Below are 24127 nucleotides of genomic sequence, written 5' to 3' on the forward strand. Positions count from 1 at the left end.
AATTTAACTCTTTTTTTTTCCTTAATTAAAAAAAAAGTCTTGATTTTAACTAAGTCGTTATTGTTTATGATTTTTACTAAACATAGTTTATTTTTGTTTAGCAAAGTTATTTTTTTTGCTAAACTTATACTTTGTATTGTTTTTATTAATTGAATCACTAATTTAATACTGTTCTAATTAATTATTTTTTTTGAAATAAAATAGCTAACAAAAAGTATAATAATTAATATTCCATAATAATTATAAGAAAAACTTAGACACTACCGGTACTAACTATGAACGTTCTTCTTTAACTTAAAAGTCAACAATCAACACTATTGATTAACTCAAGGTAGTCCCAAGTTTTGGGAGGTCCTTCTTAAAATAGTTTATAACTTACTAGCTGGTAAATAGGTTAAAATTGTTACGTGTTAAATATTTAGTGGTCCGTCTTACTGAAAAAAAATTATTTTAAGGTGAAGAGAACAAGACCTAAACGAAGGGGTGAGTGTTTAGTGTGTTGGAGCCCTTGGGAGGATTTTTTTTTTTTTTTTTTTGAGAAAGACCCCAATAGTAGAATTTCTCTAAGTTATTGATATTCCCTTCATTTCATAGTGTTAGTACCATTTATAATATTTTGATTATTAAAAATTAGAGGAAATCTTCTAAATTTTTCTCTATTATATAAGAACAAACCTAATTAGGGATGACAATTCGAGTCAGTCAGTCGGGTTCGAGTCAGATTTCTGGTTTTGCTTAGAAAATATCAAAACAGTGTAAAACTTAATATTATTGTGAAATATGAAAATTTAGGTCAAATTGGGTCGAATTTAGGTTGTTAGGGTTCGGGTTGTGTTTGGGTTTCTCTCAGTAACTTCGGGTCGGATCAGGGATTGCCAACCCTAAACATAATCATATGAAATCTGGTTTTATTCGTCTTGATTAGTACATTATTAATATCCGATTTTTATAATTTTTGTTAGTGTGAGATTAAAGATATATGTAATTACGTAAATAATATTATTGTGAAACGAAAAGAGTAGTATAAACCTTGTAAAGTTGGGACTGTTGATGGTAATTTTTCTTAATACGGATTAATATAATAATATTAATAATATTGTTTGCAACCCCTAAATACAAACCCTAAAGTATGTTGAATTTGGAAAATTGAAGTACCAAGTAAGAAGTACTCCTTCGGAATTCGAGTACAAAAGCCGTGCCTTTCCTCCTTTCCTCACTATTATTTCCCCAAATTCAGGATTCGATTGAATTAGGGCACATTAAAATTTTCCCAGAAGTCGAACTCTTTCACTTTCTAGGTATTAATCGCTTTCTTATATTATTTCATTGCTTAATTCTTTCAAATTCTAGTTAATTGTATCTTTGAATCCACAATTCGCTCTCTAAAATTTGATTGAATTTCAATTTTTGTTCTTGGTATTTGTTGCAGTTCTTTGCTCTTTGATCGATTTATCTAATTCTAGTTCACAATGGTAATTCATCTCTCTTTAATTTTAGTTGATTTTCTTATTCTTATGATTTAAACTACGTATCTTATTTTTTCCAAGTAATTCAATTTTATGCTTGAAAATTTCAGCTTCCTCTATCATTACTGAAGACTGCGCAAGGCCATCCTATGGTTAGTACGCTTAATACCCAAATTTTATTTTATTTTTTGTTAAATTTTAGTTTTTTTTTTTTATATTTTGTTTTGAATTTTGGGATATACCCAAGATTGAATTTTTGTTTTTTATAATTAATAGTTGGTGGAGTTGAAGAATGGGGAGACATATAATGGGCATTTGGTTAATTGTGATACATGGATGAATATTCATCTTCGTGAAGTTATCTGTACCTCTAAGGTAATTAAGTCTGCCTTTTGATTGATGAGTTAACTTTAATCGAGTTTTCGGGTGTGAAATATGAGTTTATTAACGCGAATTGCAGGATGGAGATAGGTTTTGGAGAATGCCCGAATGTTACATCCGAGGAAATACTATCAAGTATTTACGAGTGCCTGATGAGGTAAGGTTTCGTTTCTTTTTCGTTGGAGAGAGTTGCGAATGTTGTATTGTACTTATTCAATCTTATTGATTTGTTAGGATCCTGCTTGTCTCTCTTCCTTCTTTCCTTTTCGTTGGGGTTGGGGGGAAGGTGTTTGAATTGTGTGGTCTATAGTATAGAGGGCGCATCCATTGATGATCACATTATTTTAGTCTGCAATGACAGGACATAAGGTTAGTTTTCAATTTTGAAACTCGTGTTGAGACCCAAACTTCCGATGATGTAACTTCCACTCGAGTCTCAAGAAGTCACTTCACAATCATTGTAATAATACTTGCCTCCCAATTCAAAATCTTAAAGTATGGAATTAGTCTGAGGGGGCTCTCTTATTCTAATGTGGGTTTTGTTTTTAGCATCTGGATATGCTGTATATGTTTCATGGAGTTGTTATGTCTTCCTTTCTCTAAGATGAAAGGTTTTTCTTGGACTGCATACCTGATAATGCTTTAGGAAAAACACTAGAGCTCAACACTTACTTTATAGCCTATGGCTGCTTAAATGCAAGAAAGTATGTAATCTACATCCTGTATGTGCCAACAAGCTAAAATTCAATAAGGTAGTTGTAAAATTTGTCCAAAAATTGTAAGGTATGGCTTATTACAACTAATTATGGAAACAAGGTAGTGATATAAATGTGCTTTTTCTGCATTGTCCATGCTTCTCATGAACATAATTCAGCTGCAACCTGCAGGTGATGCTCATGTTTCACTTGATAACCTTGAATTTACGCTGCCTTGATTTGATCTTTTTTAGATAGGGATGTAAATTATTTTTTGAAATCCCAATTAGACATCAATTGCAGACTCATACTCTTTTCTATCAATTTCGATTGATCATTCTTTGGATAGGGATGTAAATCATTTTTTTTTTTTAATTTAAGATTCCAATTAGATATCAATTGCAAAATCATACTCATTTCCCTCTTTGTATATTTAGTTCATAGTGAGTGTTTTTTATTTTTTGTATTCAGTTCCTTCTTAGACATCAATTGTAAAACCATGGCCGTATTTCTTCTATATGTTTTCTTGAACTCTAATGAGGGTGATACCGTATCACATTTGATTTACACACTTAGTTGCTTAGGAATAAATTATGTTTTAAATGGTCAAACTCGATGCAATTCTTGCATCACATTTGGTGAATTGGTGCCTTCAAAAATTTCAGAAGTCATCTCTCTCCCCTACATGGAGATTTGCCACCATATAGCAGTGGAATGACAATTAGAAACTCTGGAATTTTGTTTCAGCTCCAAACTTCAGTTTTAAAAATATCTAAAAATCCACTATGACAACCCTTTTATGAGACGAGCACATCTACTATTTTTATAGATTGTTTTCTATTTGTGACACCTCGCCTTCTCTCTTGAGACTGTTAAGTGTCTGCTCCTTGGGATCTGGTTGTGTTGTAATCAGCAATTGAATCCTTACTTCCTAATACTGTTGTACTTAGCTACCTGCTAGCTAATTGTTCATAGCTAGCTGTGTTTTGTTATTCACAACGTAAGTGAAAGGCACTTTTTCTCAGATGCTTGTATGTAGACACCAATTGTAGAAAAGAGGTGTGTTTTCGGGTTTCAATTAGCATCAAAGACACCCCTTAATATCCATCAAATCTCAACAAAAGGAAGCCTGGTTGGTTTATTTGCAACAGAAGAGCAATGGTAGTAAATAATTAATTTTCCATCGTTATCTTCATAGGACTCCAATCAGTAAGAGATTTAGATCCCACATATCTCCACTCACTGAAGTAATACCATGAGATCATCTATATGTTCTAATATGCTTTTCAATAATCCCTATTTTCAGCGTGTTCCTTCCACCTCTTCTCTTAGAGCATTCTTAGATTGGAATTAATGAAATTAAGGGGGTAATACGTGACAAAATGAAAGGAATGAAAATGGATGAAGCTGAGGTAGTGATGGAGTTAGAAAGGAGAGAGAGAGAGAGGGGGGGGGGGGGAGGGTTTGGCAAATTGTTACTTTTATTCTGGGCATCATAAGCCTTGGTACACCCCAATATCATGCCCTCCTTATATATATATATATACACACACACACACCCCACTAACCTAGTATAACATATTTAAAATATATATATATATATATATATATATATATATATATATATATATATATATATATAAAATAAAATCTCATGACTATTATTATGAACTTGAATTTAAAAAAGTCCCTCTTCAAATGCCTGGTATATCAATTTCTTTATAACATATTTAAATTCTGGTAATTTGCACCCAAATTTGTTTGGATCTAGTTTTTTAAATGGAAATGTCTCTCAAAATTTACTCTCTTTATAAAAAGAAAATGGTAGTTTGCAAGATGACTTTACAAAAGGTTAGGGTGAAGGACTGAAAATAATCGAAGCAAATACTTTGAAATTTGGAGGTGATAATTTTGTATGTTGTGTACCTCCAATTAGATGGCCCTTATATGTTACAAATCTTACAATGCCTCTGTATTGGTAACTTAACATCATAATTAGTCTTGCTTTCTGCTTCGGTTATATTGAAGTAGCTCCATTCATAGTTGAACAATATATTATACTTCCTCTGTTTGTTTTTAGTTGACACATTTTTACTTGGGCACTAATCACACTCTCCCTTGACCGTGTTTTGTAATTTGTACATTGTAAGAAATACAATCATGTGGGATTTTATTAGATTCATCACAATTTACAATTCAAAAATTAGTAACTTTTTATAAATTTTGCAAAACAATAATTAAAAATATTTATGGTTGAATTTGTACGTTGGCAAACATGAATAAAGAAACGTTTCAACTATAAACAAATGGATGAAGTACCTTTTTTGCGGAATCTTGTTTCATATGAGTTGTCTCTAATTTACTTGTGGTGCTTTTACTTTTCAGGTCATTGATAAAGTCCAGGAGGAAAAGAGCCGCACAGGTACTATTCTGTCATATTTTAATTTTAATCGGCTACACAGTTTTTATTATTTAATTGCGAAATTGAAAATTTTATAAATTGGTGTATAATCCTCCTTTGTATTTGTTCTTGATTCATGATTTGCTCTTTTCAGATAGGAAGCCTCCTGGTGTAGGGCGTGGGAGAGGAAGAGGTAGAGAAGATGGTCCTGGCCGGCAGTTAAAAGGCATTGGACGCGGTATGGATGATGGAGGTAAAGGTGCTGGAGGCAGAGGTCGGGGTGGTCCTAGTGGGAAGCCTGGTGGGAAAGGTATGATTTGTTTCTTTTTTTGTTTCTGCTAAATTCTTCTATTAAGAATCTAGATTCCAATTATAAGAAATCTAAGCGCTTAGAATATGTTGCTGCATTGTCTGTGTATTTAATTTGTTGGTAACTCAGTATACAATACTGATCTAAGTTTACAGAAGCCACCTCCCCCATCCCAATGTTATATATACAAGTATTAAGAATGGTGAGGCCACTGTTTGAAAAGTCTAATGTAGATCATCCTTGTGTTTTTTGGCAGTTGGAGGCCGTGGTAGATGAAATGCAGCTGGGTTTTGAGCTGAGCTACTTGTTGCGGTGGTGTTTTGCTGGTTTTGATGCATTAGCCACCATTTATTGAATTAAACTCGTTTTGTCAAGATAGGGTAATCAGTGTGTGCAAGGTGGTTTTGTGGATTCTACTAGTATGATAATGTATCTTTTGGTAGGTTGTACAACAGTATGAGTTGCCGCTTAATTTTCTGTGGTTGAATTGTCATTTTGATTCCCTTAGTGTTCAACCTGGTCATTGTGATTTGTGAAGGCCGAAAGCCAGTGATATATCTACAGCACTTGGTAGGCATAGTTCTTTGGTTGTTGGTGGCGAATAGCAAACATAGTCCTCATTTATAAAAACTAATTTCATTTGACAAGTATGATTTTATACTGCATTGATTATCAAAATCAATCTTTGGACAGTTTTTTTACTGGCCAAGAACTTGGTTCTGGTTTATATTCAAGCACATGTTTTCAGTAAAGGCCATCTATTAACACTCGTAAAGTCGGAATTTCAGCAACAAAGTAAGGCAAATAGACAATATCAAGGGCACCATTATTTTTATTTTATATAAAGGTAAGATAAAATACCCTATTTAGATTAAGTTAATCTATAACCTTACCTTCAAGCAAATTTAATTGTGTTACTGTCAATAAAAAAAAATATTTTTTTTTAGCATAACTTAAACTTCAAAAAAGTACTCCGTGACCTGTTAGATTAGCTTTGGTGAGGTAGCTAACAAGTAACTTTACATCATCATCGACTTTTCACCAAAAATAGGGTTCAGACTTTTTGGGAGAAGTTATTTTGTTGCACTAAACAAATAAGTGACCGTCATTAGATCTTAAAATGTTAATGTCAATAATAAAAAAATATGAATGAGCATTAGCCCCAGCAGTTCATGCCATTTTTCTTTCATGATTAAATGAACACTGTTACTTTCCACGAAAATGGACATACATTTGGAGTAACTGCAGATGAAGTCCAATCTTTCTTCAAACCATAATCTATTTTCCAGAAGTCCTTGTATTTTCATGAATGTAATTTTGTAAGTAGCCTGATCTGCATATGCAGAGTTTTTTTTATATTTTGAAACTATCGAAATACAGAGGATAACATATTTCACTTAACAAAAATTGTAACCCTAATAAGATAAAGAATTAAGATAACATAATATGTTTCAATCCATATGAAACACACATGGTGGACCAAAGGTCACCACTGGCGAGTGAAGGGATATAGAAGCGCATCAACACGATTAAGACGTACTAAAGAGCAGAAAACATATCTATTGAACCAGTCACTAATAGGGTTGATGCCTAGTTTTTTTGCGAGTCTTACTTGGCTTCACTGCCAGGGAGCTTGATATCCATGCGCGGTTCAAATCAGAAGTCGCATCAGACATCCAACAACATAATCGACCATCCTCGCCACCTGTCCACCCAAACATACCATTGTTTGATGACTGTCTGGGCAAGCCAGAGGCAGGCAAGATGCTCCTAACAATGCCAGCATGGCCACCCTCGAGAATAGCTTCAGGGGAAGACATAACTCGCCCATTGTAGTTTACAGGAAAGTAGGCAATGGTGCCCGAATTTGTGCCTCCAATCACCCATAAGCGATCATCTTCTGATGAGCAATGACAATCAATAAAATAATCAACCTGCAGGCATCACAATATTTCCCAGAGGCATAAATATGGGCTAGATCAAACAGAACGTGTATAATTAAGTAAAGCATCATTACATGATCCTGAACCCAACTCTCAGAGGCCAATGAACGAGCTTCCTGGAAGTCAGCTACAACCTTTTCCTCTTTCCAGTCCCAGACACTGCAGTTGATGCCAAATTACACGCACATATGAAGACATTTCAGAATAAAGCAGAGAAGGCATGTATATTGTAACCAACAAGAGTGAATTCAGATAATATCTGAATTGCTACCACAGTACTGCAATACAGTCATTCAGTTTTCTATAACTGATACATGTACAATGTACGTATACATCCTTGTCCATTATTCCCTCAAGAAGTATATGATTTCACTAGTAAAAGATTGCTTAGATAAACAGCCCAAGCTTTACCAATACACCATATGTTGGCTTGATTGCACAAAATGTTATTCTGTACTGTTCATATTATTAAAAACAGGGAATACTCCTACCGTTTCTTTGAATTATCCCTGTTTCACTATTTACACAGTTTTCAACGAGCTTGCCCCAGTTAATCTCATATTCTCAGTGATAAACAATTTTTTGTTTCACATAGCATTTTTGTAAATATATCAACAATTTCATCCAATCACCATCAACTGTGGAGCCCACATTCATGAAAAAGTTACTGTGTTATTTACGAAAATGTCATGACTTGTATTTTCTTGTTTTCAACACACATTTGAGGATTAATATATGTATTCTTTACTTACGTATTACTAGAATAAAATTTTAGTGTTTTAAAACCAAACATTGAGACGAATAAAGTAACCAGACATGACTATTTTTTTTTAAACATAGATTTCAACTCATAGTCAAAGTTTTTCTCTTCTCAAATGAAACATTACAACTAAAAACAACCAAGGAGGAGTTATATTCAGGGAGATTTTTTATTTTAAATAAAAATGACACATCTTATGTATTTAAGAGTAGCATCATCTTTCTTATTCCCTAAGAAGCCGATCAAAGAGCTATAAACAATGGTGCAGAAGGATGATAGATAACCAGGAAAGCAAATCACCTGTCAATAATACCTTAAGGTTTCAATATGAGTCAGACACCAAAGCTTTTCATGGTCTTGCCCAAAAAACCCAATTTTTCCAATTGAAGTACCTACATTCATCACCTACAAATATAAAGAAGAAAATCTCATCTCAGCAAGAGTAAATAACTAGACATCCAAAATGTTCTGTATTAGGCTTGTAGCAGAGTGAATAGAAAATAGAATAATGGCTGGACTTACAGAATATAGATGGTCATCATCATTTATGTCTCCAGCAGTATCAAATAGGCACATCAAACCGTCAACAGAGGCTGAGATAAGCTTGTTTTGAGTACCAGGAACAAAACGGACCTGTTAAAAATCAATATGCTCAGCAACAACCAATGTCCAAAGATAAAGAATATATGAATACTCATTTTCCATTTGGGTGTGAAGGCATGAACAAATGGATGGTAAAAGAGAAAATGGGTACAGAATACAAGAAAGAGAAGTTACTATTTACTAAATACAGAGATACATCTACTTACTTGTGTCACATCTTCCACGTGAGATTCTTCCAAACAAGCAACTTGCTTTTTATTCCTCCAATCCCAGATAAGTATCTGCATGAATTTACAAGTGAGATGTTGAGATGATGTCTAATCAGTTGAGTGCAGGTAATGACGCTAACAGAGGTCATTGTGCAAGCAGGGTCACAAAATCTTTTATAGTGATGGAGTTAACTTACAAATCAGACCTGAACACATTGAGTCTATAGCAGTCTTGATGTATCCCATTATTCCTATAATGCGTCATTACAACAGGGTGTTTGGTAAAGTATTTTCAAGAAAGGCTGTGTATGATTAAAGGGGTACTTTCTATAGGCCTAAACCATATGCCTGGAATGGGTTATGTTTTTGTGATTCTCAATTAGAGGGTAATACATTACCCATGCCCCCCCCCCCCTCCCTCTCTCTCCAAGGGGTAACAATTAGCTTGTAATTTTTCAATCCTCAAAGCATTGACTTTCTCATCAGTGTCCCTAAATCCCAGTCATACCTCCATCACCACCACCCTCACCATCATCATCATTCTCTCACCGCCGCCACTCTTCTCGCACCATCTGTCATTCTCTTGTCAGAGTTGTCACTAAACACAGCCCTTGTTCTTCTTTAATCACCATTAGTTCAAAAATTTATTATGGCCTTTTGGTATTCTTTCACGCAGCCCTTGTTCTTCTTTCATCACCATTAGTTCAAAAATTTATAATGGCTTTTTGGTGGTCAAACTTGACCATCACAGTTCCATCTAGAACTTTATTGATCGAAATCCCCCATTTAAAGCCAGATTATGTGTGTCAAAGGTGGTTTCACTGGTATGTAGTCTTTGTCACACTCTTTCTCTTCTCATTCTGTTGGGGTCGTCAATAGAGGATTAGAGGTGGCGGTTGGTGGTGGAGGTGGTCGAGGAATGTTTTTAAGATGGTGGTGTGGTGTGGAGTTTGGGTTGGTATTAACCGGCTACACCTCAGCTGAAATTACCCCTTAAAAGTCTCACCTCATAAGTCAATTCCTTAACAATAGTCCACCTCCTAATTAATATCTACCCCTTAACCATTATACCATATTCAGGATTCAGGAAATCCCTTAATGGTACAAATCCATACTCAAAGAGCTGCACACAACATTTTTATCATGAATTACAATACTAATATACTGCACACAATAGCATCCAGAAGCTGATCCCATTATTCTATAAATCTCGACATTTCATGGACACACTACTTTCATGGGAAGATCATATACTCCTTCCATAAACATTTTTTTTATTTTTTTTTTGAAAAACTCCTTCCAAAAACATTATATCCAACTGTTAATGCATCTCACAATCCAAAGATAATGTGTTCAATCAAGATAATACTATGTTTCTTACTGAGTCCATCGCAAATCACAATTCTCCAAGAATAACGACCCAATGAATCAGCATAGCTTAGATTTCACAGCAAGCAATGTTAGCTGCCCAAAACACCCAACTTCCATCACAAAGGTCTACATAATACTACAACCAATTCGCGACAACACATAAATGCTACAATTAAAAACATATGATCAACATCATAAAATATTTAAAAAGGAGCACATCCATACATGCCTGACTTTTACATCCACCAGCAAGAAGATTATTCACTCCACCGTACGAGAAACTAAAAACCTCCTGAGATGGACCGGCATTAATCAAAGACACCTGCAACAAAACACATTATTTAAATACTCCATAATTACAAAGAGTTAAATCTTTTGAAAAATATACATTGAAAATACTCCAACTATATTTCACATACTAAACATTTATCCAATTATTCCAATTATTAAAGAACGACGGATTATTTTAAACACCAATTTCTAAGCAAAAATTACCTGCTGAAGATTTCTAGTATCCCAAGCTCGAATTGTGGCATCAGACGAGCACGAAAGCAAGAGATGCGGCGACGAAGAATCGGCGAAAGCAATTTCATTGATAGTAGAAGTGTGACCTCGACACTCTCCAATATACTGCCCAGTTGTTGGCGAGTAAAGCTTCACCAAATTATTCGACAATGAAACTGCCATAGCCGACCAATCTTCCCTTAATATCACAAAAATTGAACGATGAAATTGAATTCTGAACAAATTGAAAAGCTAAATTGAAATTTGGAGCAGAAAAAAGAGTACCTGGAAGTGATTTGGAAGACGTAATCATCGCCGAAGTTGGTTTGGATGGAATTTTTGAGGCCAAATCGTTTGAATGAGGTTGAATTTGAATTGGGTTGTTGTTGTTGTTCTTCGACCTCCATTTCTGTTGCTGCCATTTTTGTGTTTGCTTCGAGCTTTGTAACAATGGCGGGGAGTGGCGGTTGATTGTGCTAGGGTTGGTTTTTAATTCAATTTAGGGTTCAAGCTTTTAAGTTTTAAACTTTTAACGTTATTATATTAAACTAGCTTAAGGGACTGTTCTTCAGCTCAGTTCAGTTCAGTTTAACTCAGTTCAATTCAGCTCAGCTTCTAATTTCATTCTCTTATAAAATATTCATTTCACTTCAGTTCAGTTCAGCTCAGTTCAGTTCAGCTCAGTTCAGTTCAGCTGAGTTTAGTCAATGAGTCCAGGCCTAAGTCCCGGTAAGTCTTATTTTTTTTAAGAATATTAATTATATCCAACAAACTGTGAGTTTTTAGAGAGCCACTTATGATTTAATTTTTTCAGCATTTTTTCGTTTTTGGAGTTTCATTCACTTTCTTAGTAAAAATAGGTGACGACATTCTGCCTAAATAATAGACATGGGTAATAAAGAAGAGAATACTTAAAGATTCGAGCCATAGAATTTATGATTTTTGTCGGCAAGAGGGGTTGTTGGGTGAAGGTGAACGGGGGTGTTGGTTGACGGGATTCTAGTCGGTGGGTGGTGCTTCTGGTGGTCACTGCGTATGGGGGAGGTGGGAGAGGAGGTGGCTAGGCGGTTGGGGAATTGAAGTGGTGGTTGTTGGGTTTTTAATAATAATAATAATAGTAATAATAATAATAATAATAATAATTAACCTTATTATTATAAAAAATTAATGAATTAAATTGATAAAACCAATAAAACAACGCCACGTGTCATGATAACCTGTAAAAACAGGTTACCAACCGGTTAGGTCTTGTTTAGAATAGAGACCCCAAATGTTGTAATATTTAAGTATAATCCAAATGTTGTATTATTAAAAAAAAAAAGGTCAAAGGTTGTATTATTTCACTTACTCTATCATTTTTTTTGGTTAAATATGTGCATCGCATGGACACTAACCTAGTTCCTTTAATTTGCAAGTTTTTAGTGTTAAAAAAAATAGCATTAATTATTGTACATGCACATAATACAACCTATTGTTATGATGTCCACAAAAATATATTTGAAAAGTATAAAAATGCACATAATACTACCTACTGTTATTGTTATGATGTCCACAAAAAATATATTTGAAAAGTATAAAAATCTAACTAGTACAAATATGACTAGACAAGAGTAGACCTTGAAAATAAACATGAAATTGACACGTGGGAGATGTTCTTCATTTGAGTCCCATACTATAATTGGTAGTATTAATTTTCACTGTTTTATTAGTCAACTTTTTGCTTTTTTTTTTTTTTTTTTTTTGGGGGGGGGGGTCCTTTAAAGGGAAGACCTTGACTTAGTTGACGGAGTGCAAGGACAGTAGACTTGTTAATATCCCCCCCCCCCCCTCTTCTAAATACAGCATTTTTGATCTATGTAATGTGAATACCATATTATATATATTATATCACTCTTGCTATTTTTTCATAATATCTTACCAAAACATGCATAAACCAACAATGATAAATTTCTCGTTAGGCTTATTGTGTGATTCTCTGTTCGTAATTGTTATGGTCGGAATACTAATGACGACGAGTATGGCATCAAATATAGCCCTTCCTAATTGTCCCGAAAAGTGTGGTAACATTTCTGTCCCTTACCCTTTTGGTATAGGTAAAAATTGTTACTACACTAATCCTTTTGTTGGAAGTTATTATAATCTCACTTGTAATAACACCAATACTAGTTCCCCATCACTAGTTCATGGCTATAATATTGAGGTCTTGAACATCACTTTGGATGGTCAATTCCGGGTGCTTAGCCATGTTTCGTATGCTTGCTATGGTCTTAAAAGCCGTTTAGAGGGTAATACCTCATGGAGGATAACAATCCATAAGTTTCCTCTTTCAACAACCGAAAATTCTCTTCTTGCAATTGGTTGTGACACCTTTGTATGGTTTTCCGGTGCAATGACAACTTCGAATCAAAAAAAGGTTTTTCGAACGGGGTGCATGACATTGTGTAATGAGCAAAAAGAAGTCAGCACATCTTGTTCCGGGGTTGGGTGTTGCAAGGCTGCTATTCCCAGTGGCGTATCTAGTATCAAGGTAAAAGCCAAAAGTTATTATAATCACACATTTGTGCAAGATTTCAACCCATGTAGTGTCGCATTTCCAGTGGCAAGTGACGAAATTCCCTCTCCAATTGACTTCATTAGCCAAAATATGTCGTATTTCAAAGAGTTAAAGCTTCCTGTTGTCTTTAATTGGTCAATTGCTAATGCAAGTTGTAAATCTGAGCGAGACTTAAAGGATCAACAGCACATATGTAAAGGAAATAGTAGTTGCATTGACATGCCAGACAGGTGGGGATACCGCTGCCAATGCAACTCCGGATTCAGGGGTAACCCCTACCTTCATGATTGCCAAGGTACTCATAATCAAGTTCATTTAATTTTAAATAAAATACATTCCGAGTACAATAAATGTACCGTTACCACTATTCCATTTCTTTTTAGTTGACACGTATTCCTTTTTAGGAAGTTTTTTTTTACTCCCTTCGTTTTTAAATACTTGCTCTATTTTCCTTTTTCGGCCGTTTTTAAATATCTGCTCCATTTTTTTATTTGAAAAGCTTTTATAATATTTAATCACCTGGTGAACCCAACATAAATTATATTTTATTAATTTCATATTCTCTCTCCTCCAATGTTCTCCACTACTTTTGTTTTTTACAATTTTTTTTATTCTTCCACTTACCCCCACTATTTTCATATTTTATTAATTTCTGGAGTAGTTGAGACATTTCCTTTTGGTGTAACTTTTTTACCTTGCATTTACAAGCTACCACACTTGCTTTTTCATTCTCTCTCACTCTCCTTAGTATATGTGCCTAAATCAAATGCGTCAACTAAATAGAAACGGATGAAGTACTCCGTATTTTTTAAGAGTAAGCTATAAAAAATGTGTTTATGTTAGTTTACTACTTTACTACCCTTATAATTAAACTGATGCTGTATTTTATTTGCCTTGTCTACGTGTAGATATAGATGAATGTGCGGAAGGGCGTCATTTGTGTAAAGAACCAGCACTTTGCATCAACACTATGGGTAGTTACAGTTGCACTTGCCCACGAGGCTACAGCCGCGGCAATGGCACAATGGTTGATCCTTGTATTCCAGATAAGAAGGGTGCTGAAATACCAATGAAAATCAGAATCATTTGTGGTACGTACTCGAATGTTGTCTTCCTATCATAATTAATTTCTGCCTCTCTTTACTAAGAGAAAATTGGGGAAGTGATTTAATTATCTGTCCAATTTAATGCTTGTAACGATTTACTGTGTTATCTTTTTGGGCCCCATGTATGAGATACACAGTAAAATTACATATAATGTTAGTAAACAAAGAATCAAGAAAATGTAAGAAACAATTATTGGGCACTCATAAAAACATACTCCCTCCGTCCCATAATTTCGTGCTTGTATTCTTTTTTGGGCATCCCAAAATGTTGTGTCTGTTTCAAAAAATAATTTATAATCATTGCTTATTTTTTTTTTTATCTTTTTCATACAAAATACACATATATCCAAAAAAAATCATTATTTAGGGTCTGTTCACATTTACTCAACTTAGTTGAACTGAACTGAACTGAACTGAAATGAAATGAATAAATTATGAGAGAAAGAAATTAGGAGCTGAATTGAACTGAACTAAACTGAACTGAAATTAAGCTGAACTGAACATGCCTTTACTTTTTTTTTTTCTTAGTACAACATTCTTTATTCTTTTATTATTCCCATACAATATACTCTACTTTTTATATTTTTATCAGAATATTCCTTTATTTCCACCATCCTCCTTAATTACCTTTTTTTTTTAAAAAAAAATGTTAGAAATAAGTACCAAATTATGAGACGGAGAGAGTAATAGAGATGAATGAAATGATTAAGTAAACAAGAAAGATAGGTCTGGATTATTAACAAACAATTGGCCACTTTATCTTCAATTACATATTGTACTAATTCCTAGATATGTCATTGTCATACAGGTATTGGAGGCGGTATCATTGTATGTTTCATAGTTGCCATTTTGATCCATTGGCAATTTGGAAACAATAAACAACTACGAATGAGGGAGGCATTCTTTCATCAAAATGGTGGTCATATTTTACAACAAAAACTGTTAGGACGAGATGTATCAATGGGTCATATGGTTGAAATGTTCACAGTTGAAGAGCTTAAGAAGGCCACAAATAACTATAGCGAGAGTAGCATCGTAGGCAGAGGAGGTTTTGGCATAGTTTTTAAGGGAACCTTGACAAAAAAAGCTACATCACTTACCAACCAAATAGTTGCCATCAAAAGGTCTCTTAAAGTGGATTCGAGCCAAGTCGAGCAATTTATCAATGAAATTGTTGCCTTGTCTCAAATTAACAACAAAAATGTGGTTAAGCTCTTAGGTTGTTGCTTGGAGACAGAGGTACCATTACTTGTTTATGAATACATAAGTAACGGTACATTGTATGATCATTTGCACGATGAAAGAAAAGTAAGGCTTCTTACATGGGATATTCGCTTAAGGATAGCAACAGAAGTTTCTGAAGTCTTGGCATATTTGCATAGTACAATCTGTATACCGATAATTCACAGGGACATTAAGTCTGCTAACATACTTTTAGATGCTAGTAAAACCGCGAAAGTCTCTGATTTTGGTGCTTCAAAGCTATCGCCAACAGACCAGGAGCAGTTAGCATCGATGGTTCAAGGAACATGTGGTTATCTTGATCCTGAGTATATGCAAAGCGGTGAGTTAACTGAGAAGAGCGATGTTTACAGTTTTGGTGTTGTACTGGTAGAGCTATTAACTAAGGAAAAGGCGATATGTTATGCTAAGACAGAAGCTGAGAGATGTCTTGCTGTATATTTTCTTCGTAAGCTAAAGGAGGACCGATTGTTTGAAATTCTTGACAATGATATGGTGAATGATGATGCAATCGAGCAGCTCAAGGAAGTAGCAAATCTTGCTAGGAGGTGTCTGAAACTGAAAGGAGAGGATCGCCCTACAATGAAGGAAGTTGCTAGAGAACTAGAACGGATCAAAGGAGTTGGTTTACATCCATGGTCAAACAATAGCGGTCTGTCAAGGGATGAGAGTGAATATTTGCTCGGCGAAACCAAAGGTGTGACCAACCATCATAGTAGCAGCAACAAATCCATCGACGGAGGTCCAGTGAGCAACCAAAGTGGAGTTGTGCAATTGATGCCTTTGAATGATGGGAGATGAGTCTTATGATCGACAAAGTTTTGAACTACATACATATTTTACTGTTGTTGATGTGTGTACCTATTTAAATTTGTTAGTGTTTGGAGTCGTGAATGATGATGATGCATCCCAGGCTTAATTAAGAGCATGCTTAATGCCATTTAAAACTATGAAAATTCTACATTGTAACTTTTGCAATGCTAATATAATTTTATTAATGAAAAAAGTGAAATTATTTCTTGAACTTAAATTAATTAGATTATTATTTTTCTTGAATATAGTTGTTGTAAATTAATTAAAGTTTTACAATCCTTACTTATTAGAATTTAATTTATACTCTATGTTTGGGTCAAGTCTATTATTGTTTGATCATGATCCAAAATATAGTTGGAATTAGAGTTTAATTTATACTCTATGCTAATATACATGGAATTACAAAAAAAAAAACCCCTCCATGATCTAGCCCATCATTAATCATTGCAAAGTACCCTAATCTGTCCAATTAAGTACAATTTCTGCCACCTGAAAGTACAACTATAAATAGCCCTCCAATCATTAATGATGGTAACTTTTTCCTAATTCACTCTTCTTCTCTCTCTACTTTCTCTCTATAAGTACTCTCTCTCTCTCTAGAAAGTACATTCGCTAACTTAAGCATTGGAGGGGCTTTCCCAGGTCACACCCCCGAGACAGCTAACCTTCCTTGTTCTGCAGGCCGATCCATCCGACGTGCGAGCGGAGCCCTCAGACTTACTAGCAAAACGAAGCTAAAAGGATACCTAGGCTTTCGGCCAATAGCCTTAGGACATCTTGATATACCTTGTAATACTCTAAGACTCCCAGGAGCATTCTGTTTCCAGAAACAGGCGGCGTCGTCTATGGGGATAACTAACAAAAAGCCATGGTGAACACTAGGCATCCCCGCAACATATATTAAGACTCTGTAAGAGAGGCTCCGATTCTCTCGGCTAGATGTAGACACCCATTTGTGTCTCCCCAAAACCAAACCCGGTGATGAGTACCTTTCATGTCGAATTATAATCGAATGAAGTGAAAGTGTGGAAAGTCTAGTGTTGCGGATAGTTTTAATTTCTTTTCTCTTCTCTCTGTTTTTGAAAATCTATTTTAAGAAAACATCCAATCCAGTTTGTTTGGTCCATGATATGGGTCCAATAGTAGTGTAGTTGGATAGGGCTTGAAAAGAGCTTTCCAACGTATATTATAAGCCCAATTCCGATGGATATTGAGGAAATTATGGCCAAATTACTAAACTGGGCCCATGCGGCCCAATGATCTAGAGGAGGGCCTAATATAGATTTATCATTCCTAATGCAATTAGGAATGGTTTTAGTCTTCTAGATTCTTCTAGAAGGTTCTTTTCATTCCTAATTCAATTAACATTGATAAATTGACTTTTGTTGACTTTTTAGAGTTTTAATCAGAATAAAAGAATGTTTTTGAGGAAAATACGATTTTATCCTCCTGTACGGTTAATTTTTATCTGATTTTAGAAAACGCGTCAATAATTTAATTAGCGCCAAACGCCAGCATTAGCGCCTGACGCTAAGCTTGGCGCCTGGCGCTAGCGTTAGCGCCTGACGCTAATGTCAGCGTATGGCGCTAACCTCGTTTTTGCGCGTCAGAATTCTGTTTCGATTTTCTATCTTTTTGGCTTATTTTCTCTATAAATAGTCTTCTAAAAACTCCGTTTTCATTCACCAATTCTCACCAACTCTCATCAAGAAATTCTTGATATTCTCTCTCTTTTCTAAACTAGCCTTTTCTCAAATACAAAATTCCGCACTCACAAGACTTAGATACACCTAGCCAAGTTCGAAGTTGCCTTCGCCCTAGACGTGAAAGGTTTTAATTTCTGAGGGTTTGGTCCCAAATCTCTATTTCAATTATTTGATTTAATTGTTTTAATTATTATTTTCCTTGAAGTTACTAACGCGTGTATTTTGTTATTAGAAAGAGGTACGAGGCATCCAAGTAAGTACTTTAATGGTTTTTTTTTTTTTATTGATATTATGATGTAGAAACCATGCTTAGGTTGTTATTATGATTCCTAGTATCATGTTAGGATGTTTTTCTTAATTTGATGTTTAGGGTGACAACAATAAATTCCTAGTATCATGTCTAGGGTAACTTTAATATCAAGTATGATTAAAAATATGATGCCTTTTGTGTTTTTCCTAATATTTATGATTGTTAGTATCATGTTAGGGCTAAAGCTTTGATTTTTAATGCTTAGTGACATGCTAGGGCTTGTTATTAATCTTGTTAGTATCATGCCTAGGATCTTGCTATTATTATGCTTTAACATGCTTATTAATATTGATTATTTATATAATTATTATCATGATTATTGTTATAATTATTATTATTATGTTGTTAGATATATATTATTGTTATTGCTTGATCACACCTTTTATGCATGTTTAAAGGGAATTTGGTACTTGTAATCACGATTAATAAGATAATTAATAATCTTGTTTAGGGTTAATATGATTATAATTCAAGTGATCGCCAATAATAGATTTATTTGTGCATTAATATTCAACCAACGTAGATTAAACAGGTTTAGGGCTAAACCTATTGATTGAATGTTAGTCAGAAAGCGCACATGAATACGATCAGAATAAAGTAGAGGCCTATTATTAGGGCAGATTCAATCTCTTTTAGGTTGGATTTGTACCTTCATCCCCGAACTACCAGTCATGGTTCAAGACCTATTAGAATTGACGATCTCCTGGATCGTTAAGGGGTGTAACCTTCACCCTATGAACGGTTTACAAGTTCCTAAAACTTGTTCGCGACTCTTTTGCTCTATCTTTCTTCCCTTTGGACGCCACCATACTTTAGTGTATGATCACAGTGGGGTTCAAGCTAGGGATAACGCTTGAAATATTCCCTACATTAGGCATCTCCATATAGTCGAGTAAATAGTACATCATGCTCGAAGTGACCCCATGGGAGAGGTGAATAGCCCTCAAGTGGCCGGGATTTGGATATGAAAATATCTTCGATAAGAACACGTCTCATATTGCGTCTCTTATCGAGTGCTCGGTACCGTGCCTGAGAAACACGAAGGCCAAAGTGAGTGATAGACCGCATGATCGGGATTACCCACACTTGCAAAAATAAAATAAATGCTGAAGCAAAAAAAGAGAGAGCTAAAAAAGAGTAGAAACTCAAGCATAAAAATATAAAGATTCAAAAGCGAGGTTGCACACCTTGGGGGCTTATCTAGGGTCTTGAGCCTTTATCCCCTTTTTCTTTAAACCTTTAGCCTAACCACGTTACAACCTCTTAAAAAGACCTTTTTGAGGTATACATACACTTTTGCGAGGTTCGGCTAGAGCTACGTTCGGCCTGATTCCTAACGGATACGTAGGCAACCTCACATCGAGGTGCGGCCGTAATAAACATGCATTCATATTCACATTCACACACTTACACCATGATCATATCAAGGGATCTCCTATGCTCATCCCTATTCATGTAGAGCTAGACTTGGGGGCTTGATCCCTACATCATTAGCTTACCTAGCCTAAGAGTCACCACCATTTGACTCTTTTCAATATATTTTCCCACACACTTAGCCCTTGCGGCCTAGCTTTAGGATCACTTTCACACACATCACACATACATGACCAAATATACTTCCCTTAGGAACCCTTTGTCATGGAATCTTAACATAACGCTGAAGCATGCCTTGTCATATCAACATCACTCATCAATCATAATCGTTATCGCATCACGAAGTATGAAGTGCTTAGCCTCCGTGCCTAAGTTACCCAAATACTTTCATTATTGAGTCAATTGAGATAGCCTAGGATGGATTAATCCTTGCACCTTGAGTGATAGTATCAAACAACATTTGACTAAGCTCATTCAACATGCACCTTTAAAACTTTCGATTCTTTTTCGCGTCTTTCTTTTTCGGGAGAAAGTCGGTACCCTCCACAAAATGATGGAAAATTTTTTCCCTTTTGCATTTTCGAGTCACACGATCACATTACAATGCACACACGAGTCATGTACACATTGAGTCATGACATGTCATATCACCTTGATTTGAGTCTAACACATGTGTCAAACTGTTTGAGTCGAGTCAACCTCGAGTCAATCACAGCGAGTCAAGTTTATGCCTTAAGTCGTGTCGAATCAATGAGTCAAGAGATGCTAAACCTTAGGTCAACCCTAAGATAATTAAAGAAATTGGCAAAGTTCTATAGTCCAAAATAAATACAAGTGCAGCAGAACAGGGAAGACCCTACTCCAGCGCCGGACAAAAACATTTAGCATCTGGCAATAGCTTTCAGCGCTTGGCGCTAGATCACAGTGTCTGGCGACAGAGTCAAATCTTGGCACCAGAGATATTTCAGCAGTGACAGAACAACAATTTCGGGTTCCTTGGTACGCCAGTTAGCCCCTATAAGCAATTTGACATGATTAAGTAGTCAGTTTGATTACAATTGCAATAAGTGATCGACCTGATGAAAGATCGTCTCACTTAGCTTAAAGTGCCTAATCACGGAGACACCGACGTACTGGTTTCAGCGGAAGCAAAGTTCAAGCAAGCTTTAGAGATCGGCAAGCATTGGTCTTCGGAAATTTTTCTTCGGAATATTATCGCAACAAATATTCAATCATCGAAGCTCTTTTCTTCAGAGACGCGTGGACATATCATAAAAGCTCTTTGCTCCAGAGACGCGTGGGCATATTATTCAAGCTCTTTTGTTCAAAGACGCGTGAACATCTCCATCAAAGCTCTTTGCTCCAGAGACGCGTGGGCATATTATTCAAGCTCTTTTGTTCAGAGACGCGTGAACATCTCCATCAAAGCTCTTTGCTCCAGAGACGCGTGGACATATTATTCAAGCTCTTTCGTTCAGAGACGTGTGAACATTTCCATCAAGCTCTTTTGCTCTAGAGACGTGTGGGCATATCATTCAAAAGCTCTTTTGTTCGGAGACGCGTGGGCATATCATTCAAAAGCTCTTTTGTTCGGAGACGCGTGGACATATCATCAAAGATCTCCTATTTTCAAGCTCTTTCGCTCAGAGACGCGTGGGCATCCTATTATCAAGCTCTTCATTCAGAGACACGTGGACACATCATTCAGAAGATCATATAAAAAAGAAGCTCTTTGTTCAGAGACGAGTGAACATCGAAACAGCAAGGTGGCGTTCCCTAGATTGTGGAGAGTTGTCACAAACAACTGGGGATTGTTTCAAGAGAAACAATCTTCGATGGTATATCCTTGGACGTGGAATATTATCAAAGCGGAGGAGGATCGTTTCAGGCGAAGCAGTCTTCTATATTGGAAGCAGTTACAGGCGTAGCAGTTTTCAAGAGGGATGGCATTCTCTAGCTTGCAGGAGGTCATCAAAACAATCGGTTACTTTCAGAGACGTGTGCTCGACGGTGCAAGATACGCATTTCATAACTCTTTTATATGTTTAACTAACGCTAGTTTTGCAGGTATCGGCGTTACAAGAGTGATTTAGGATCGCAGAATGTTCTGAATCATTCTCCGTCCCTATCGCTACTTTGACTTTTGTTTTTGAAACTTGCGTTTCTCCAAACTCAGTCAAAGTGGGGGCTTCTGTAGACACCCATTTGTGTCTCCCCAAAACTAAACCCAGTGATGAGTACCTTTCACGTCGAATCATAATCGAATGAAGCGAAAGTGTTGAAAGTTTAGTGTTGCGGATAGTTTTAATTTCTTTTCTCTGCTCTCTGTTTTTGAAAACTTATTTTAATAAAACAGCCAATCCAGTTTAGTTGGTCCATGATATGGGTCCAATAATAGTGTAGTTGGATGGGGCTTGCAAAGACCTTTCCAACGATATATTATAAGCCCAATTCCGATGAATATTGAGGAAGTTATGGCCAGTTTAATAAACTGGGCCCGGTTTGAGCCTTATGTACGGCCCGATGATTTAGGGGAGGGCCTAATATGATTTATCATTCCTAATGGAATTAGGAATGGTTTTAGTCTTCTAGATTACTCTAGAGGGTTCTTTTCATTCCTAATTCAATTAGCATTGATAAATTGACTTTTGTTGACTTTTTAGAGTTTTAATTAAAATCAAAGAGCATTTTTGAGGAAAATACGATTTTATCCTCCTGTACAATAATTTTTATCTGATTTTAGAAAACGCGTGAATTTCTGAAATCAGCGCCAAACGCCATCTGTAGCGCCTTGCGCTACGCTTGGCGCCTGGCGCCAACAGCCAGCGTTGGCGCTGGTTCTGTTTTTTGTGCGCCAATGCTCTGTTTTGTTAATTTTATCTTTTTGGCTAATTTTCTCTATAAATAACGTCGTAAAAACTCCGTTTTCATTCACCTACAACCAGTTTTCAATTCTCTCATTCTCTCCAATAATCATTCACCATCTCTCTTTCTTTCCCTTTTTCTAAACTAGCTTTTGACATACAAAATTCCGCATTCATTAGATTTAGATACACCTAGCCATATTCGAAGTTGCCTTCGCCCTAGACGTGAAAGGTTTAATTTCTGAGGGTTTGGTCCCAAATCTCTCTTTCAATTATTTAATTTAATTGTTTGTTTTATTTTCCTTGAAGTTACTAACGTGTGTATTTTGTTATTAGAAAGAGGTACGAGACATCGAAGTAAGTGCTTTAATGGTTTTTATTGATGTTATGATGTAGAAATCATGTTTAAATTGTTATTATGATATTCCTAGTATCATGTCTAGGGTAAATTTAATATTAAATATGATTGTTATGATGCCTTTTATGTTCTTCCTAATATTTATGATTGTTAGTATCATGTTAGGGCTAAAGATTTGATTTTTATTGCTTAGTGACATGTTAGGGTTTGTTATTAATCTTGTTAGTATCATGCCTAGGATCTTGCTATTATTATGCTTTAATATGATTATTATTATTATGATTATTATTATGATGATTATTATGATTATTGTTTTGATGATTATGAACATGATTATTGTTATAATTTTATTTTGATGATCATAATTGTTATTTTTGTTTTATTATTATGTTGCTTGATGATATTTATTGTTATTGCTTGATCACACCTTTTATGCATGTTTAAAGGGAATTTGTACTTATAATCACGCTTAATAAGATAATTTAATAATCTTGTTTAGGGTTAATATGATTATAATTCAAGTGATCGCCAATAATAATTTTATTTGTGCATTAAATTCAACCAACATAGATTAAACAGGTTTAGGGTTAATCCTATTGATTGCATGTTAGTCAAAAAGCGCACATGAATACGATCAGAATAAAGTAGAGGCCTATTATCAGGGCAGGTTCAATCTCTTTTAGGTTGGATTTGTACCTTCATCCCCGAACCCTTGTTTTGTTCAAGACCTTATGGAGTTGACGATCTCTTGGATCGTTAAGGGGTGTAACCTTCACCCTGTGAACGGTTTACAAGTTCCTAAAACTTGTTGGCGACTCTTTTGCTCTATCTTCTTTCCTTTTGGACGCCACCGTACTTTAGTGTATAATCACAGTGGGGTTCAAGCTAGGGGGTTAACGCTTGAAATTTATTCCCCACAACATGCATAAAAGGCGTGATCAAGCAATAACAATAAATATAATAAAGCAACATAATCATAATTGAAATAATCATGTTAAAGCGTAATAATAGCAAGATCATAGGCATGATACTAACAAGATTAATAACAAACCCTAGCATGTCACTAAACAATAAAAATCAAAGCTTTAACCTAACATGAATATTAGAAAGAGAATAGGAAGCATCGCAGGAAACACAATTGATATATTTGATATTAG

At 35.3% G+C, this 24127-nt stretch overlaps 3 protein-coding genes across 5 annotated transcripts; 2 read left to right on the forward strand and 1 right to left on the reverse strand.

Moving 5' to 3' along the window:
• The first annotated feature begins 1118 nt into the window (after nt 1-1118).
• LOC110727891 (sm-like protein LSM4) lies at nt 1119-5909 on the forward strand. Its single transcript, XM_021907470.1, has 8 exons — nt 1119-1298; nt 1430-1472; nt 1577-1618; nt 1743-1841; nt 1927-2004; nt 4928-4964; nt 5098-5253; nt 5510-5909. The coding sequence occupies exons 2-8, from the start codon at nt 1470-1472 to the stop codon at nt 5527-5529; spliced, it is 435 nt and encodes a 144-aa protein (XP_021763162.1). The 5' UTR covers nt 1119-1298; nt 1430-1469; the 3' UTR covers nt 5530-5909.
• A 735-nt stretch (nt 5910-6644) lies between these two features.
• LOC110727892 (WD repeat-containing protein 89 homolog) lies at nt 6645-11162 on the reverse strand. Of its 3 annotated transcripts, none has more exons than XM_021907471.1 (8): nt 10929-11162; nt 10635-10842; nt 10369-10461; nt 8766-8840; nt 8479-8589; nt 8270-8361; nt 7271-7355; nt 6645-7187 (listed from the first exon to the last, which is right to left on the reverse strand). In XM_021907471.1, exons 1-8 carry the CDS (start codon nt 11063-11065, stop codon nt 6828-6830), a joined length of 1161 nt encoding a protein of 386 aa, XP_021763163.1. In that variant the 5' UTR covers nt 11066-11162; the 3' UTR covers nt 6645-6827. The 3 variants fall into 3 exon arrangements, with proteins under 3 accessions (XP_021763163.1, XP_021763164.1, XP_021763165.1); XM_021907472.1 differs by having other exon boundaries at nt 10635-10837; nt 10929-11049; XM_021907473.1 differs by having other exon boundaries at nt 10635-10819; nt 10929-11044.
• Nucleotides 11163-12290: 1128 nt separating this feature from the next.
• Nucleotides 12291-16501, forward strand: LOC110727893 (wall-associated receptor kinase 2-like). The gene is made up of 3 exons (XM_021907474.1): nt 12291-13492; nt 14106-14288; nt 15112-16501. The coding sequence occupies exons 1-3, from the start codon at nt 12568-12570 to the stop codon at nt 16344-16346; spliced, it is 2343 nt and encodes a 780-aa protein (XP_021763166.1). The 5' UTR covers nt 12291-12567; the 3' UTR covers nt 16347-16501.
• Nucleotides 16502-24127: the final 7626 nt, after the last annotated feature.

Source organism: Chenopodium quinoa, unplaced genomic scaffold, assembly GCF_001683475.1.
Source record: "Chenopodium quinoa cultivar QQ74 unplaced genomic scaffold, ASM168347v1, whole genome shotgun sequence".
In the NCBI taxonomy this organism is placed as follows: Eukaryota; Viridiplantae; Streptophyta; class Magnoliopsida; order Caryophyllales; family Amaranthaceae; genus Chenopodium; species Chenopodium quinoa.